Genomic DNA, 19794 nt, shown 5'->3' with positions numbered 1-19794 from the left:
TAGAATAAATATAGGAAACACTTGCTATTATTCGGTTGAGAAGATTTTATCATCCAATCTGCTTTCAAAATAACTGAACGTTAGAAATTATAAAACAGGTTTATTACCGGTTGTTCTGTATGGTTGCGAAACTTGGACTCTCACTTTGAGAGAGGAACAGAGGTTAAGGGTATTCGAGAAAAAGGTGCTTAGGAAAATATTTAGGACTAAGAGGGATGAAGTTAGAGGAGAATGGAGAAAGTTACACAACGCAGAATTGCACACATTGTATTCTTTACATGACATAATTAGAAGCTTTAAACTCATGCGTTTGAGATGGGCAGTGCATGTAGCACGTAAGGATAAATCCAAAAATGCATAGTGTGTTAGTTGGAAAACCTGAGGGAAAAAAACCTATGGGGAGGAGAGACATAGGTGGAAGGATAATACTAAAATTGGTTTGAGGGAGGTGGTAGGGACTGGATTAATCTTGCTGAGGATAGGGACCAATGGCGGGTTTATACGAGGGCGGCAATGAACCTCCGAATTCTTTAAAAGCCATTTTTAAGTAATTAAGTAAGAGAGTTATAATTTGAAAGTAGCCTTGCTAAAATTAAACAAAATGTAGATTGGAAATTTATTTTCCAACCTTTGCAGACATTTGTTGGAATTGTATGACTTAGTAAGTCTATATACTGAGGTATTAAAATCATTTTTTTCTCTCATATCACAGAAATAAATATAATTTCTTAAGAAGACTGGATGAAAGAGAAATGTGAAGAAGTAGAGGACCTAGAGAAGGAAAATATGATTTAATGTACCGCGAAGTAAAATGTTTGGACTTCAAATAAGAACAGGAAATCCATGTGGTTGATAGAGGACAACGGAAATGAAATAACAAACAAACATGGAATACTAAACAGATGAACGAAATATGTAGAAGAGTTACATGAGACAAGGAATCGTCCAGTTGGTTTGATTGGTTTTAGTTGTTGTTTCAGAAGCACCAAAACTAAATGCACTACAGAAAATACATAAAGAAAACATACCCATCAGACCATTAGTCAATCATCGAAATGCACCAACACACAAACTAGCCACATACATGGACAAAACCATAAGGAACAACATAAAATTAGAAAAACAAACAACAATAAAAAAACAACATAGACATAGTAAATAAAATAAAAGACAAACATATCCCACACAGCACAACATTAGCAACTTTCGACATAACTAACCTATACCTATACCTATATCTATAATAAAACTAACATAATTCAATTTAAAGTCACTTCAAATTTAATCTCTGAAACATTGGACACAACTATCAACAATATACCTCTACTAGAAACATCAATAACCAAATTTCTTGCTTTGCATATTAATAATACTATAAATAATAATCCGTGGCGCTACAGCCCGTGAAGGGCCTAGACCGACCAGCCGGCTGCTGGCCTCACGCCCACATGCCGAAGCAGAGGTGGACGATCATCCAACCAGAATGGAGGTATCGTGTGGTTAGCACGATGATCCCCCCAGCCGTTATAGCTGGTATTTAATAATACTATAAATTTGAAAAATCATATCAAAGAAATAACCCCCAAACTTAGTTCAGCATCCTTCGCAATTAGGTCGTTACAACAATTTCTAAACAACAGTATCTTCAAAACAATATATTTTGCCTATTTTCATTCCATTATGTCCTACGGAATAATATTTTGGGGAAATTCTGCAGATAGTAAAAATATATTCTTATTACAAAAAAGAGCCATCAGAATAATAGTTGGAGCAAAGGCTAGAGAATCATGTAGATTATTTTTAAAAAAATTAGAGATTCTAACCTTAACAAATCAATACATATACTCTACAATAAATTTCCTCTAATGTAATAAAGAAAATTTTCCAACTAACTCAGCCATACATAGAATAAATACGCGCAGAAGGAATTATTTTCATACGCCATCATCAAATTTATCATGATTTCAAAGGGGAGTACGTTACATGGCGATAAAAATGTTCAATAGTCTCCCTGAAGACATTAAGAATCATAGCCAAAACCGTGCATTATTTAAGGTAAAACTAAAAAATTACTTAATATCTCACACTTTCTATTTGTAGATGAATTCTTGACATTTCACAGTACTGTGTAAATATTATAATACTATTAAATGGTAAACATATTACATTGTATAAAATATTATTGTTATTAAGGTATTAATTCTGTACATATTTCATATTTGCATTTTATATGTATTGCATTTTATTGTTAAACGTAAGAATTGGACATGTTCTTAAGTCTATGCTATAAAGCAAATGTAAGAATATTATGGAACGAATAAATAAATCTATCTATCTACCTATCTACCTACCTACCTACCTACCTACCTACCTACCTATACCTGTCTGTCTGTCTGTCTGTCTGTCTGTCTGTCTGTCTGTCTGTCTGTCTGTCTGTCTGTCTGTCTGTCTATCTATCTATCTATCTATCTATCTATCTATCTATCTATCTATCTATCTATCTATCTATCTATCTATCTATCTATCTATCTATCTATCTATCTATCTATCTATCTATCTATCTATCTATCTCTCTCTGTCTGTCTGTCTGTCTGTCTATCTATCTGTCTGTCTGTGTGTCTGTCTGTCTATCTATCCATCCATCCATCTATCCATCCATCCATCCATCCATCCATCCATCCATCTATCCAACCATCCATCTATCCAACCATCCATCCATCCATCCATCTATCCAACCATCCATCTAGCCATCCACCTACCTACCTACCTACCTACCTACCTACCTACCTACCTACCTACCTACCTACCTACCTACCTACCTACCTACCTACCTACCTACCTACCTACCTACCTACCTACCTACCTACCTACCTACCTACCTACCTACCTACCTACCTACCTACCTACCTACCTACCTACCTACCTACCTACCTACCTACCTACCTACCTACCTATCTATCTATCTATCTATCTATCTATCTATCTATCTATCTATCTATCTATCTATCTATCTATCTATCTATCTATACCCATAAAAGATACACTACAGATACTAGAAGAAATGCTCAAAAACAACAACACACCACAAGAACAAATCAAAGAAATCATCCACACCACAGACATCATCACAAAACAAAACTACTTCACATACAATAACAAATATTACACATAAACCGAAGGCCTACCCATGGGATCACCCATTTCCAGCATACTAGCAGAAATATTCTTACACCACATAGAACAGACATACATACTAAACAAAGACAACAGCAAACACGCAGACAACATCATATATTGGCACAGATACGTAGGTGACATACTAATACTGTACAAAGGAAACAAAAGACAGATCCAAAACCTACATCAACACGTGAACAAAATACACCCAAAGCTACACTACACATTAGAAATTGAAAACAACAAATTCATAAATTTTCTAGACATCGCAATAACAAAAGTAGACAAAAAAAACACACATTCAAAGTATACAGAAAAACCCACAACAACAACAACAACAACAACAACAACAACACACATACACAACACATCCAACCACTCCACACAACATAAACAAGCTGCATTCCGAACAATGCTACACAGACTACGCAACATACCAATGAACCAACAAGATTACAACGAAGAACTAAACACAATCAAATACATAGCACAAGAAAACGGATACAACCCCAACATAATAGACAACATAATACGTAAGACAAAACAAAACCACAAAAAACAGAAGAATACAACACAAACACACATAAAATTGCAACCTCATCCAAGAAATTAAACTACAACATTGCATACAGAACAAATAGCACTCTACAAAAAACATCTCAACACACAAACAACACAAACAAATACAACCACACAGGCGTATACAAACTCAAATGTAACACCTGCAACAACTTCTACATAGGGCAGACAGGCAGATCATTTCAAACACGTTACAAAGAACACATCACAGCCATAAAAAATTACAAAATACCTCCACATATGCAGAACACATCACAAATGCCAACCACACCTACAGAGACATCAACACAGACATGGAAATACTGCACATCCAACCAAAAAGCCAGAAACTCAACACACTAGAACAATATGATATATGAAGATACACGAAAACACACCCCAACGATATTCTCAACACACAACTCAATTTCAAAACACATACACTCTTTGACTCTACACTACGAACGCACCCACACAGGAAACAAGAGGCGCCAAGACCAACAACGACCAGTTCCGAAGATGACCGAAAATAGGTAGAAACATGTTAACAAGGTACGTTAATATTTAACACAAGAAAGTTCTTATCATACATATTCCGATAAAAAAAGTTGTTTTAAAAAGTATCCGACAAGTTCTATTTCCATGCAAAATTTTGTTAGGACTGATATGTAATGATATATGTAAGTTTCAAAATAACAATGCGTTTTACAAGTATGTCAGTGTCACCTCAGTCTAACATAATGGAGTGGAAAGTAATGACTCTGCGTTTATTTAAGGTGGCATTGCATAACAAACGGAAGATATTCATTTAACACTATTTTGATATTTTATGAAGGCATATTATGTAAAGGGTAATCAATATTAATATATAAAGAGAGGGTGTTTGTATGAGATAATCTTAGAATCTACTTCACCGATTTGAATAATTCTTTCACCATTGGAAAGTGTAGTTTCTCTAGATGGCCTTAGGCTATATGCCATTATGGTATCTCCTAAGACTCAGTGTTCCGCAACAGGCGTGACGCGGCTCATTGGTGTGCCTCCACAAGGTGAAAGGTGTGACGCGAACTTTTACCTATTATTGTAAAAAATTAATTAAATTAAATTAATATTAAAGTAATAAAATTGTTTATTTTAAGTAAGATGGCACTTGTTTATTCTTTATTACATACTGCGAATTGTATGTCGTCAAAGAAATTAAATGCAATTTATTTACTTACTCAACATTGTTGTTGCATCGTTGTTTTCTTATTGATGTATTAATTTTTGTATTCTCACCTCTACCGCGTCACCGGCTATGGTGCGGTTTCTTTGTAACACTTACCGTATGTTTTGTGTATCATACCCAGGTCTTTCGGAACATTATATTTTATTACTTTATTGCTGCCACTTTGTCAGAAGCTGGGAGCATGACTGACCTGACTAGGAATTGTCGCCAGGTTTGAAGTTTCCCATTTCTTATAATAACTGACAACTTCACAACCTTAAGATATTTTTATAATAACCGACAATAACCGGTCCCTCTCTGACATTTTTAAAAACATTTACAATTTTCACAGACAATATGTTTGAGTTACTAAACTCTCTTAATGTCACGCACAGGTTCAATAAAACGTGTCAAATACATAATCTTTCACTTTACTCTCATCTCACTCGCTGTAATGGCACTATGACGCATTTCACTGACACTTTAGGACACATTACACTGACACTCTATAACACATTTCACTGACACTACAGAACACATTTCATTGACACTATAAATTATCATTGATCTGAACTATTCACTGCACTGTAAAACCATAACTTCACTGACTCACCACGCTTCACTAATGCAACAGCAGTTCTTCAAAACAAGACGAAGTTTTCTGAGAACAAGTGACAATAAATTATGTTTATCACAGTACAATAATATACGATTGAAGTATAGACATATCTGAAAACCGTATTTTTTGTAGCAAAAATGTTCGTCACATAACTTCACTTGACATGTTATAAATAAGAAGGAATGTAGAAATCAGTACCTTTGAGACCACAGCCTACCGATACTACACAACGTCTTGCAGTAATATTACAGTAGTTGTCGTCTAGAAGTCTACACAAGGTAACATAGTGTTTCATATTATGAAAGAAAAGTACCTATTTAAATATAATTACGTTCTAATCTTACTGAATTCTAACTGCGAATTACATTTTTAATTAATTTAAGAGGTAAACAAAATTAATAAACAGAGTAAACTGTAAGTAATGGCGTTAATTTCCGGAGGTTAGTCTTTGAGACATTTCAAACTAAAAGTTTAATATAATTTTGTTCGGTTTTACTCCCTTTTCGAGATAAAAATTATTTTATGTGAAACATTTCATAGCGTATTTTAGGAAAGCTATTCAATTAATTCCCAATATGCTTAGTCAATTTAAGAAATCAGTATTAATGACTGAAAGAATTTTATTTTTGTTCTTCAAATGTGCAGAAAAATGATACAAACAAATGTAAGTTTTTGTTCTATAAAGTAATTTTAAAATGTTATGCACTCTGACAACCTATAAAGGTTATTACCTGAATAGAGGCAGACATACGAGGGCTAGGTATCCTGAACTGTTGGCGTGTTCGAGACGACGGGTAAGATAACTAGAAATGTAAACTTAACATACAAAATTGCTTTTAAAGAGGGCTCAGGAAATTTTTAAAATCATTAAGTACGTATGTATAACGTAAAGTAAGCTTTATATTTCCTGTGTTCACCGAATATTTAATTAAAATAAAATGGAAGAGATTAAAATAATATTTTTATTTTCGTTCGTTTAACGCAAAAGAAGAATATATTATTTCTATGACTTTCCGTAGTTAAATGCTTTAAAATTTCGTTTTTATAATGTTAAATAAGCATCAATACTGTTTACATTCTCTGGAATATTGAATTGAATAAGAGTGTAAAAGAATTAATTAATTTATTTATTTATTTTATTTTATTTATTTAATGTGATAGAATTAAGGCCATAAGGCCTTCTCTTCCATCCTAACAGATAGCACATATAAATACAAAAAAATAAATCTTTTAAATTTAATATGAAACAAGTGTATCTTATTGTCTATGTTCTCTGAACATTTAATTAAAATTAGGTTGTAGAAATGCAGAGTTAATTTGTTTAATTGTTATGTTATGCTTTTATTTAACGACTCTCGCAACCGCCGAGCACACTTAAATGCCATCGACCTGGCCCGGGATCGAACCCGCAACCTCGGGCATAGAAGACCAGCGCTATACCAACTGCGCCAACAAAGCCGACTTTTTTTTCTGAAGATTTAGTTTAACGTGAAATGAGCATTATACATTCTCCGTTCTCTAATACAGTTCAAACACAAAAATTAAAAAGTATATCATCTGTATTTTTTCTTACGAGTTTAAAAGAATGTACATGGCAATGACTCCCCACCCTCACTTTCTTAATCAAAAGAAGTAGATGAAGGTGTTGCTCAGAGCAACACAACCTAATGTGTATTCCGTACTATTACAACGTTCCACGATCTCATAATTCATGTCTTTTAAAATGTACGTTTTCTGGAAAATTATTCAAAATATAGCAAAATGATATCTGACTCTTTTTTATGCTCTTTACTAATGGAATCATGCATCAGAAAAAATGACATTAGTTAAGGTTCACTCTGTGCAGTGTGCGGGTTCTAGATGGATAATACTTCCATATTTCCAGATCAGTAAATACAAGACTTAAAATGAATAACGCAACTTTTTGATATTAGGTAACGTAGAAGTTCCTTAGTTTGCCACATTGGGTCGGAGTGTGATAGTTGTGTTCCGATGGCAATGATATGAAGATATTAGTTATAAGTGCTACCAATCTGACAATTTTAAAATTATATTAAGAATATCCATTATTTATAGATTTATAACATTGATACTACAGTATTACTGAAGTATAAAGTATAAAGCCGATTCACAATTTATTGAAGAGATGGATTCCAAAACCAACTATGTCAATTTTTGGTGATTTTTAGCTATGCTGCTTAGTGTGTTCTCCTATACATGTTACACAATTCTAATAACAGAATATAAGTCAAATCCAACTGAGACATGTCGATTTTAAATGTCAAAATTGACGGTGTTTTCCAAATCCAACTAAATCAACTGTTATTTCATTCCAAACCCAACGAAGTCGGTGCGCATAAATCGAAAATTCTTATATCAAATTAAAGAGGAGAAACTTTTCTATTTTGAAAATTCTAATTTTTCATCATTTTTTGCGTTTTGTGGGTGTACATATAGGCTACCTTAACTTATTTCGGATGATTTGCATTTTAATATTTTTGTCTTATCCAAAATCTGGAATGCAGCTTTCATATTGCCAATGCCTACAAAGCTTTCACAATTAGTGACAAAAATCTGCTCGTTACTTTATTTGATCAGGTCATGTTTATCGGATCAGTAGATCTCAGCTTCGCAATAAAAAGCGCGAAGGCGGGCAAAACCTGTTTAATGTAGCAAGTAAGGGCCGATCTCTTTTGATACGACAGATAGTGCTGTCTCTGGAAGGTTATAGAGACATCGTGGATATTCAATGGAACGTTCAAAACAGCTAAAGGGAGTGCTTCAAGAGCATACTGATATGATTTTAAAGGCTTAAAAGAATTTCAAGCCATATACTCCGCTCATTTCTGCAAACACATGCAAAGTATTGCGGAGCAGCATGAATGGAAGACAAATTCCCAAATCGACCCTGTTCAAGAATGTGGGGGGGGGGGGGAAACTACATTTTCTGTACATACCAAGAGTATGGTTAGGAACATCGTATATGGTGATTAACGACACCATGCCTACAGAAACCAAGAAACATAAACACAACATACTAGACTAACCAGCATGTGAAAAATGTGAAAACTAGAGTCCTTCATTTTATTACCTAAAGCCTCCAAGCAACCCGTAACAGTGTAGGTATATATGCAATCTGTAACAGTGTAGGTATGTATGGAGTACAGATCGGCAGCATCCAACGCTACTTACTTCAGCACTGCTGTTCAGTGAATATACGAAAACAAAACAAAGCTAGGCGGTTAGAAATGAGTGTTCCAATAGAAGAATTTGGTAGTGAGTACGTCATTAGGAAAGAAGAAAGTGTATTTCATCAGACAGAAAGAAAATATTTCATTTGAAATACTTAAAACTGCTTACTGTCATTTATTGCAGTGAGTAGCACGTAAAGCTCGTACTCGTAATTTTATTTTATTGCAAGTATGCGCTGACATTAAATGCTTTTTTCATTTGTTAATTTCAAACATTATACATCTTGATTAACAACTTTTAACACTATATCACTTCGAAAAACATATTATGTGTCTTTCACGTGTTAAATTATATGTTACCTTGTTAACATAATATTTAACACATAATACGTTTTCCGAAGTTCAAAGATTAATTAGATCTAAAGTACTAAATGCATTTACGCTCAGAGGTAGACAAATTCCGGGCATCAGGTACCCATGGCGACTAAAAAGTTTTATGTGGCGCCTGAATTGTTTATTGAGTTCCAAATTGTTTAAATCTTCGATTTCTTAACAAAAGCGGTTGCAGGAAGGAATTCGAAATTGTATCTAAATTAATATTGTTAAATTTGTTGCGCATCTCAAAATATTATCCTACATAGCTTGAGACTGTATGTTTGCATTGAATAGGTATTTAATATTGTTCAATATATTTAAGTAAATTTATCTTAGCTCGAATGGTTTTCTCGTTACGTGTTTGGAAAAAAATGTGCTGGCTTCTGAGACGAAAGAGTCTGGCTCCTGAATTTGTTTTAATTTTGTCTCTCCGTAGTAAAAATTATATTTTATTGCATATAGGCTCATGTAAGCTGCTTTTGAATAAAAAAATTCTTATTGTTGTTATTAAATCCAAGTGGTATTTTGTACACGAATATTATTCCTGTTGTTCACCGACTTATACACACAGGTACACGAATAAACAGATGTAAACACAGTACCGGAGCGTGCGGGAAGATTGCTGAACTGCACCGTTGACTCGTAACTTGTTCCCTGTACCAAGTAAAGCTAGTATGATCGATGTACACCTAACTTGTATTCAATGTAACCAAACGCAGGATTCTAGTGGTAATTAGAGAGCGCATTTGGAGTTCGTAAACCGTAAGGTTAACTGCAACATCGACTATGAGCAGCACGTATGACAGTGCAGTGTACTGTCCTCATCAGCCAGAACCACGACAAAGCTCGACGATACTCCTACAGGCGTTTCAGCTAAATATATCTAGTGTTCCGTGAATGCACTTTAAAAAACCACTTACTGTTTGCATTTGACATTCGTACGTTTATCAGAATATGTACAATTTAGAGTTCTATGTACAGGCACGGACACAAGTATAAGATCAGAAGAACCCCAAACATTAACTTCCTGCTAACGTTTATATATACAGGTATCAAAGAAATTTGTTGTTAGGACATTTCAAGCTTTTGTAATACTACATACAGAGAAAACAAACGGAAAACACCAAAGCAAATAATACATTAAAATATGTATCATCAATGGCCTGCTACCTACATTTACAAAAGAGGAAGGTTCGACCGGCGCCGTAAATCGGGTCTCGGCATAGCTCAGTTGGAAAGAGCACTCAGCGCGCAAAGCTGAGAGATATTGGGTTCGATTTCCGCTGCCGGAACGAATTTTTCTCCGATAATAGGTATCTACATGTTGACTACATTTAGGTAGTCTTGATTATTCATTGAGGACGGCGAGACCTCACGTGTGTGTGTGTGTGTGTCTATATATATATATATATATATATATATAATTTGTTTGTCATTCGAACTAAAGCAGAAAAATGTAAGATGTGAATTTATGTTTGCTTATAACTGGAGTCACAGTGTGGAAATAAAACTCGTAATAGGTGAATTTTGTGTTTAGTTATCGTTGGGGCTACAACGCACAAAACGCAACATGTAAGAGGAGAACTTACATTTATCATTGGAGCCACAGCGGGAAAATGAAATACCTAAGAAATTCACTTAAATAAAGCTACGACGTTTGCCAGTCAGTAGTATTCATAAGTCTTTACTTGTTTTGTTTCATAAACGTTAACACAATATGCCTTCAGATAGAATTGCATATTTAGTGATGAAATCAGTAATGCATCGAGGACAATGATTCATGAGATTAAAAACAAAAAAAGCAAAAGTTTTCAGTAATATCCAGATGAGGAAAACATATGGAGGAATTTAAAAATTAGGAAAAAGGATAAAAAATGACAGGACTATAAAAAGAAGAAATAGCGAATTTATATGAGCAGAAATAAACGTGGGAAAATATAAGAGATATAAGATAGAACGACAGACAAATATGAAGTAAAAATACATAAAATTAAAAAAAGGACAAAGAGAGGAAAAACAGTTAGTCGGAACAGGAAGTTGAAAATACAGACATGGAAAAAACAAAGTACGAAAGGAAGGAAAGGATTGTCACAAACTAAATAAACGACAAAAAGAAAGGTTTAAATTGCAGATATTTTTGTAACATAATTTACTGACTATGCGAAAGTGTTAATTGCAAACTAGACTTCAGTGTGTGTTATGACGCCAATTACGGCTAAAATAAAAAGCAAATATTTTCGTAAATCCACAAAAAGGTTATTTAACGTAGCATTTGATATTTCTTATGCAGAATGGCAGCTATCGAGAATAGCTGTCCTGCTTCCACCTCGCTGCAGACATTGCTAAGTTTAGTGACTGCAATTATCAATACCAAAGTTGATGTAGATGTGTCTCAAACCCAAAGACTCATCAATAAACAACACTTCGACTTCATCGTGGTTGGAGCTGGTGCATCAGGATCCGTTATAGCTAACAGGTGAGTAAAATAGTTACGAGTTTCGGTATAGAATTGAAGCAATAATAGCTTACATTGACTTCAAGTGACGTATACGTTCGAAAAGTACAAGTTGATAAAAGTTGAAAATATTTTCTTGCTAATTTCACTACACAATACCTTACTTATGTTTTGTTGATATATTGTATGTACAAAATCCAATCACTGTAAGTCAGAAATATGACATTTCATATACTCAATGGAAAATTCATGTACCTATGTATGTGGATGATACATCACAAAATATAAATGGCACGATGTTTTATGGAAGATATTACTGAAGTAAAATAATAATTCTGTTCTTATTTCTGTATGGTTTCTGAACTGTCCATACCTGAATATACATATATTTATTTAATTAATAAATTTAAATAAGTTAGTAAATAAACAAATAAATACCTAATAAACATAACATAATTCTGTGTCCATAAAAACTATCATCATAGATTAATCAATAAGCAACTCAACAAATATAGCTACACCGTGTCCCGTTTAGAGGGATCGAGAAATAAGTGCTAATTTAAAGTATAAATAATGGTTTTATAACATAACTTTTTGTATAACTTGATGTAAAAATTCTCCGAGTTTCGGAGAATGGTCAGTGCAACTCGATGTGTGCGCCTCGAGCTACCCTGAAGACATCCAAGAGATACTCAACCTTCTGCCATGTGTTCCATAATATTTGTGGAATGATTAGCGCAGCTCCATTTATAATGTGTTGTCTCAGTTTTTCCAGAGTGTCAACTGTACCACGTTGGTACACAACATTCGTCATAAATCCCCAGAAAGAGGTCAATGGGCGTCAAGTCGGGTGACCTAGATGGCCAGGCAAGGGTCCTCCTTGTTGCTGAAAAACCGATCCTGGGGGAGTTGATCAACAACAAAAGTTCTGCACATGTCCAGATACATATTCCCTTTGATTGTAGTCTCGATAAAGGAGAATGGTCCAATGACAGAATATTCTGCTGAATGGCGCCAGGCTTGTTTCCATGATAAACGTTAGTGCGCATGCGCATCAACATGCAACTATTTTTTAACCATTAGTGCATAAACTTGGATAGTTTCTGCATCTTGTCGGATGTAAATCAAAACAATATCTTTATCTGATTTTAAATGGTGAGCATTTATTTCTCTATCCGTCTAAGCGGAACACGGTGTATAAATAAACCGATACGCATTATACTATAGGAAAAGATCAGTAACTGATCATTAGTATAAAACTCTGTAAATTACAATGCTGACACTATTGCACCTGAACAAAGCATTTTACTCTCGTAAACATAGACTTATTGACAAATTAGTTGTTCCAATTTATAATAGAAGGCACAATTTCTTGGTTCTACTCTTATCTCAAAAACGCCAGCAGTGTGTCTCATTCCAGGACATTTGGTCCCGTCTAAAAGTCCTGGATATTTGGTCCTTAACATAATCTGCGGTGAGAGATTTGATCCTGTTCAATTGGTCCTATATAAAATATCCAGAACTTTTCGATGGTGTTCTGGTAAAGAGGATTAAGTCATTTTGTTCCACATTTGAATGCGTAAGTTAAATAATTATACAAGTACAAAAAAATAATACTAGCATTTGATGTGTTTCATTTGTGTAGAAAATTATTTGCAGTAAGGGTTCGCGGTTTAATTTTGATTTATTTCAAAAGTCATTTTTATGACTTACCTCTCTTTACTCAAACACCATCGATATGCTCCTATCAATAGCATACTAACAGTTGTCAATGTCATCAACTAGATAGAGACAAAATACTTCAAGAAATGTGGAAATTCATTTAACCTTTGCCCTTTGCTGCTTCGTCTGTTACACTGGAACATTAAGTAAATCTTGTTCAGAGTTCCACATTTGTACACATAACCACCTGGTGTTTTAATATATTCTTCTTGAACATTGCTATCGCATTAACATTTCATTTAAATTTACAAGTTTTCCAGAACTACATAGTTCATACACATCTCTGATTTCATATTCTCCGTAATCATCTGCATTTTTTTTTTTAAGTTTTCTCAAATAAAATGTGTTTGTCGCATTTTTGCAAATTTATATTCCAAGTTTGTCACATTTTTAGAAGTAGAGTAGGAAAATGCGACAAACTCAGTATACATTCATCCAACAAACATTATCTACAAATCAATGTATTTCAAACAGGTAACGCGGGGTGGAGTTACGAAGATGTGCTTCCATACTTCAAGAAATCTGAAAACAACAGAGATCCAGACATCTACAAGGACACCAGGCATCATAGTAGAGGAGGATACCTTGATGTTGAACGATTTCCTTATCAAGATAAAAACGTCCCCGTCATTTTAGAAGCATTTCAAGAGATTGGATATTCTATAGTGGACATAAACTCAGAAAATGTGACAGGAGTGATGCGTGGCCAGTTTATGCAGTCACAGGGTGCGCGTCAAAGCACAAACGCAGCTTTTATAACACCTGTAAGACAAAGAGAAAATCTAAAAGTTGTTACCAATGTAAGGGTCACTAAAGTCCTTATTCACCCGGACACTAAACTAGCATACGGAGTTGCATACGCTATAGAGAATAATAGAACGATTATGGGAGAGGTTTTCGCCAAAAAGGAAGTCATCCTCAGTGCAGGAGTTTTCAATTCTCCACATCTTCTTTTACTGTCTGGCGTAGGCCCGAGGGAAACTTTAAAAGCCTTGAAGATTCAACCTATTCAGAATCTCGAGGTCGGATACAATCTTCAAGATCATATATTACTTCCAGGAATATTTTTTAATCTGAAAAAGGAATCTCAATTTCTTCCTCATGATATGAATATATTAGAAGATGGATTTTTATACTGTCAGAATAGAATAAACAGTCCATGGTCAGGATTCGGAGTGGCCCAGACTTATGCAAATGTTAAGTCAGAGTATGCAAACAAAAATAATGATTACCCGGATTTGTTAATTATGTTCCTTCCATTCTTAAGCTGTACTCATAAAGCATATCCCGTCTGTTACTATGATTCAATTAGAATGTACTCAATTCTTCTCCAACCGAAAACTAAGAACTTCTTGACTATAAATACCACCGATCCCTTTGTTTCTCCTCTTATTCATAGCAATTATTTATCAAATACAGATGATATTGATATATTAATCGACAGCTATGACATTGGAAAAACTCTTGCAGAAACAACAGCATTTAGCAAGGCAGGTTTCATGATAAACACTACATATATTATTACAAAGGAAGATATGGAAAATGGTACATTTACTCCACGGAGAGTGTTGGATGAAGAGTTTCTGTTTACATCAAATCATCACGTAGGCACTAATAAAATGGGCCCTGAAACAGATTCGTCTGCCGTTGTGAGTCCGGAACTGAAAGTACACGGGGTGAGAGGTTTGAGGGTCGCTGATGCTTCAATTATGCCGAGGATAGTTAGCGGTAATCCAACAGCTACTTGTATAATGATAGGGGAGAAAGTCTCGGATCTTATTAAAGAAACATACAAATAAAAAGATAATGTCGAAATGACAGTATAAATAAAATATGCACTTATTATTCTACATTATTATACAGTAGGATGTTCATTATACAGAGCTTCCAAAAAAAGACCTTTCCGGTTTCGAAAACATTAGGCTTTAATTCTAACGGGGGCCCACACTAGGATAATCCACTTCAATCCTATCAAATACACAAAATTACTTAAGATATTATTGCAATCTACATCTTATATAATAATATATTTGTTTAGAGATAACACAAACAATTTTAAATTCCGGTAGTACATAAATTATTTCACCATGAAGTTGAGTGCGCGCGGCTATTTCACCACCAGTTTGATCATTCTTAAAACTCTTATTCCAAGAGTAGCTAACATCAACTAGGTGACTTTAATTTAGCCCGCGGATAGACGAAGTGGTGCATGCAATTACAGTAGGTAGCAACGTAAATAATAGCATAGCCAATACAATATACAATTTTCTAGCTCTTCGGACTGTCTACAGATAAGCCCCCTCCTTGGTCTTGAGGTAGCGTGCTGGACTCCTGATCAAAGTGGCCCGGGTTCGATTCCTGGTTGTGAAGTCAGGGGGATTTAATTCGGATCTATCCACGGGGATTGGTTGTCTGTCCACTGTCCAAGTGTGTGTGGTGTCTTGCAGTGGCTCCCGGGTACCCTGACCCAGTAAATAGGGGAGTCCTGTAGCGTGTGCGTGTATTCAGCGGAGTTGTGAGTCTAGGTACAATAAATCATCAGGCTACAGTACCGAAATTAGTAAAAAAAATCTATAGGTAGACCTAATCGACATAATTATTTTGTTTCTTTACGCTTACTTTGTATTAGGCGTAAATCGCATACACTTACTAAATGCATATCTTAATATATTTTTCTTTGTACAATAAATACATGTCTGTAATAAACTATGTTTACCAGTATAGATTCTACAGATCTTGCCTGTGAATTTGGGGCTCCCCAAATAATTTTTCGAACTGGGCCCCGCAATTCCTAAGGCCGGCCTTGACCTTATGTTTAATGGACCACAAATAAAATTCAATTCGATAGAAAGAGAAACTCAGAAAGTTTAATTTTAAAATATCATAAATATGGTAAGACTGCTGCGTAATAACATTTCTTCATTGTTGACACCAAATGGCTACTATTGAGAATAGAAAAGCTGTTTGTATCCTTGAGTTTCATGTTAAGCAGTCAGTTATTAGTGTCCAACGACATTTCCGAACAAGGTTCGATTCAGAACAACCCAATGGGCCTATAATTCGCAAGTGATACTTCGATTTTAAAGCAAGAGGATTCATTTTTAAGAGGAAATCAACCGGATACCTATCAGTAACCGAGGAAACAGTTGAGCGTATCCGTGAAAGTTTCTTAAGAGGTCCTCAAAAATCTACAATCAGAGCCAGTAGGGAGTTCCAAATATCGAAGTCGACTGTGTCAGAGAAGATCTGAGCAACCGATTATCAGGTGGATTGGGTTGGTCGTAACGATCGTGAACTTCCTTCTTGGCCTCCACGTTCTCTAGACCTGATATCTTTCGCGTTTTCTCATATGGGGATATGTTAAAGATAGAGTCTAAATACTACTCTTCCATAGAACATGCTTGATCTACGAGTACGCATCGCAAGACACGTCGCATCAATCTATCATGATAGGGTTTAGCTGAGATGAGCTCGACTACAGGCTTCATGTGTGCCGTATTACCAGGATTACACTGAACACCTCTGAGGCAATGTACTAAACCTTTTTCAGTTTCTCTTTCTATTGGTACCAGTTTCATGCATCTCAGTTTTATTAAACATAAATTACCGTACATGTGTTCGAAACGGAAAAGTTCTTTAGTGGGAAACCTGTAATTATTATTATTATTATTATTATTATTATTATTATTATTATTATTATTATTATTACTATATTAAAATGGAGATTAAACATTTACACAAGAATACTAAAATATTTACTTATTGGACATGTAGGCTAGAACAAGATATTTTAGGAGAGACTATTAAAATATACAATGAGTTTGAATACCAAGAAGTAAAATAATAAGGGGACTTTGAGGAAGGAATAAAACACACAAATAACAAAGGAAAGTATCCTATATATCTATTTTCAACGGAAATCTGTGACACAAAACCATAAGTAAAAGAACAAAAATATATGGGTAGAAGTACAATAGCATTGTAATAACTTATAATGCAGATATCTGGTCAAACAAGAAAAGAACTGAATCAAAATTATTGGTGACTGAAATGGGTGTTTGTCGTCGAGTAGCCCAAATGTCAAGAAAAGAAAAAAACCAGAAATAGAAAAATTAGAGAAATTATGGGAGTGAACAGTACAATTTTGGACAATATAACGAAACAGTTGAAATGGTGTGGACATGTGCCGATAACAGAATACCACAAAATGTGCTGGAATGGATACCACCAGGGCAACGCAAGAGAGGAAGGTCTGCATCAACCTGGAGAAATGATATGCAAATAGCGATGAGGAGATCAAATTTCGATGAAGAGCAACTGAACAACAGAGAAGAATGAAACAGGGCTATCGGAAGATTTGTCACATTAAAATTCGAGTCTATATACGTATAATAATAATAATAATAATAATAATAATAATAATAATAATAATAATAACAATAATAATATTTATTATTTTTATTATTATTATTATTATTATTATTATTATTATTATTATTATTATTATATATTACAACTTATGTATGTGTGGCGTAATAGCATAAGCTGATATGTACAGTACATTTTCCTTACGTTGCAGAAGACTATTTTAATATTTTTGTTTCAGGAGAAAAGAGGGATCCATTAGAGGAAATATTATTTCATTAAAATTAATATTATTTGCTAATGGGAGTAGAAATATTATGTTTCCCATAACGTTAAAAGTAACATTTTTAACATATAGACTATAGAAAATAAAAATATTTTTTCCAGAGCTGTACATTCAAGCTTCTGTATTAATAAAAAGTTGTTGTTTGTTGGAAAGTGACTAAAATATTTCAAAGGGCCAATTCAGAAGGAAAACAATTCAAAATTTAAAGTTTTGAGAACTCTGTATTTTAAAGCTTCATGTTGCTTTGAAAAATCCAATTAACACACTCTAATTTGAAACTTGTAGTGTATCCGAAACATCATTAACAAATTTTGAAGTAGGCCTAATTTCAATGAACCTTGGATTTTTTCCAGCAACATGAAGCTTTAAAATGCAGGTTTTTCAAATTCTTAAATTTTGAGTTGTTTCCCTTTCGGACTGGCCCGTCGATTTGTCTTTGGTATATGTTTATGAAAAATGTATATTTTTTGAAATATGAATTAAGTTATATATAATCTGAGTTTGTGATTTTGATCCGCAAATTTACTGCCGGTCCCACTTTATTATGGATGTTTATTAGATTTCACAATGTTGACAAGATTCTTAATGTGGATCTTAGGATATTGATAAGTAATGAATTCGGAGGAATAAGGTAGATGAACCAAAGGTGGCCCGGAGCTAGTTTTAGATATTGACACTGTCATTAGGCGCTCGATTTTGCAAGCACATTGAATTGTTTCAAAACCTTGTTTAGAAAACGATAACTCAACCGTGTAGACGGAAAGAAGTCATTTTGGTGAGTCACTGTTTGTGAAGTTCTGTTGTAGTCGAGCATGGTTAAGAAATTCAAGGTGAGTAGAAATAGATTATTAACTTATCTAATTTTAAAGATAATGTGCCGTGTTATATATTTTTCTAAAGCATATTTCATACTTGACTTATGGGTGTAAATAAAATTACGAATGTGCTTTAGGTTTCAAATAAAATATGATAACACTTACAGAATATGCGTCTGTTCGTTACGTTCCCAAGCTAGCCATGGTGGGCCACCTTAGAAACCAGATCACTATTCATATGGCCACTTAGGGCACCATGGGATGGGTAATAGGGGAAACTTGGGCGCATGATGACCTCACAAAGGCATAGGACAGCTTTTTAGTGCATAAGATGTTAGTTTTAAATGCTGCGGTCATCTTCGGTATTCCCAGGAGGACATCGAAAAATCATTTAATTTCTGGTAATCGACAGAAAATTACAGGGAGTGAAGCTGCTTCATCTGCTGATCAAGAGTTATAGCTTAGTCAGAGGATCCACAGATTAGTTGATGTAGGTATGGCTCTTGCCCCGAAGGTTCTGAAACTCACAGTGCATAATTTCCAAGAGACAAATAGAATAAAAAATACACTCCATTCTCACACTGCAACAGCTGGCAAGAAGTGGCTTAAACCAAGGCTATCTCTAGTAAAAGCTGAGGCTTTAGACTTGGCAACTCCGCCTTCGCGGTCGGCCGACGTGCTGTTCTTAGAGAGATTCTTATCTAAATACGATGGATTGAATGAAGCTGAACTCTTTAGCGATAGGTACATAAAAAGCGCAATTATATTAATTGTCTATGAATATATTTACATAATGAACGTCTATCACATTTCATGATAACGAAATATTATACTGAATATTGCTTTTCTTCAGATTGTGTTCTAATTATAGAGTATGTTTAACCTAATGAAATCAATCATGCATAATCATTTACAATGTATTTTATTAGCACTCAAGGGTTGGTAAATTCCTAAACAAAACAAATACAATGAATACAATTCACATATTAAATCTTTAACATGTTCTAACTTTTCATATAACTTG

At 34.4% G+C, this 19794-nt stretch overlaps 1 protein-coding gene across 1 annotated transcript in view; it reads left to right on the top strand.

The window, feature by feature from the left end:
• Positions 1 to 17699, top strand: part of LOC138698346 (glucose dehydrogenase [FAD, quinone]-like) — a 45726-nt gene extending 28027 nt beyond the window's left edge. Inside the window, exon 2 of the mRNA XM_069824202.1 lies at positions 13779 to 17699. Coding sequence (XP_069680303.1) covers positions 13779 to 15103 — 1325 coding nt within the window. The 3' untranslated portion in view covers positions 15104 to 17699. The remainder of the gene's footprint in view (positions 1 to 13778) is intronic.
• Positions 17700 to 19794: the final 2095 nt, after the last annotated feature.

The sequence above is a fragment of the Periplaneta americana genome, chromosome 1 (assembly GCF_040183065.1).
Source record: "Periplaneta americana isolate PAMFEO1 chromosome 1, P.americana_PAMFEO1_priV1, whole genome shotgun sequence".
In the NCBI taxonomy this organism is placed as follows: Eukaryota; Metazoa; Arthropoda; class Insecta; order Blattodea; family Blattidae; genus Periplaneta; species Periplaneta americana.
This window is presented reverse-complemented; position numbering and strand designations above follow the sequence as displayed.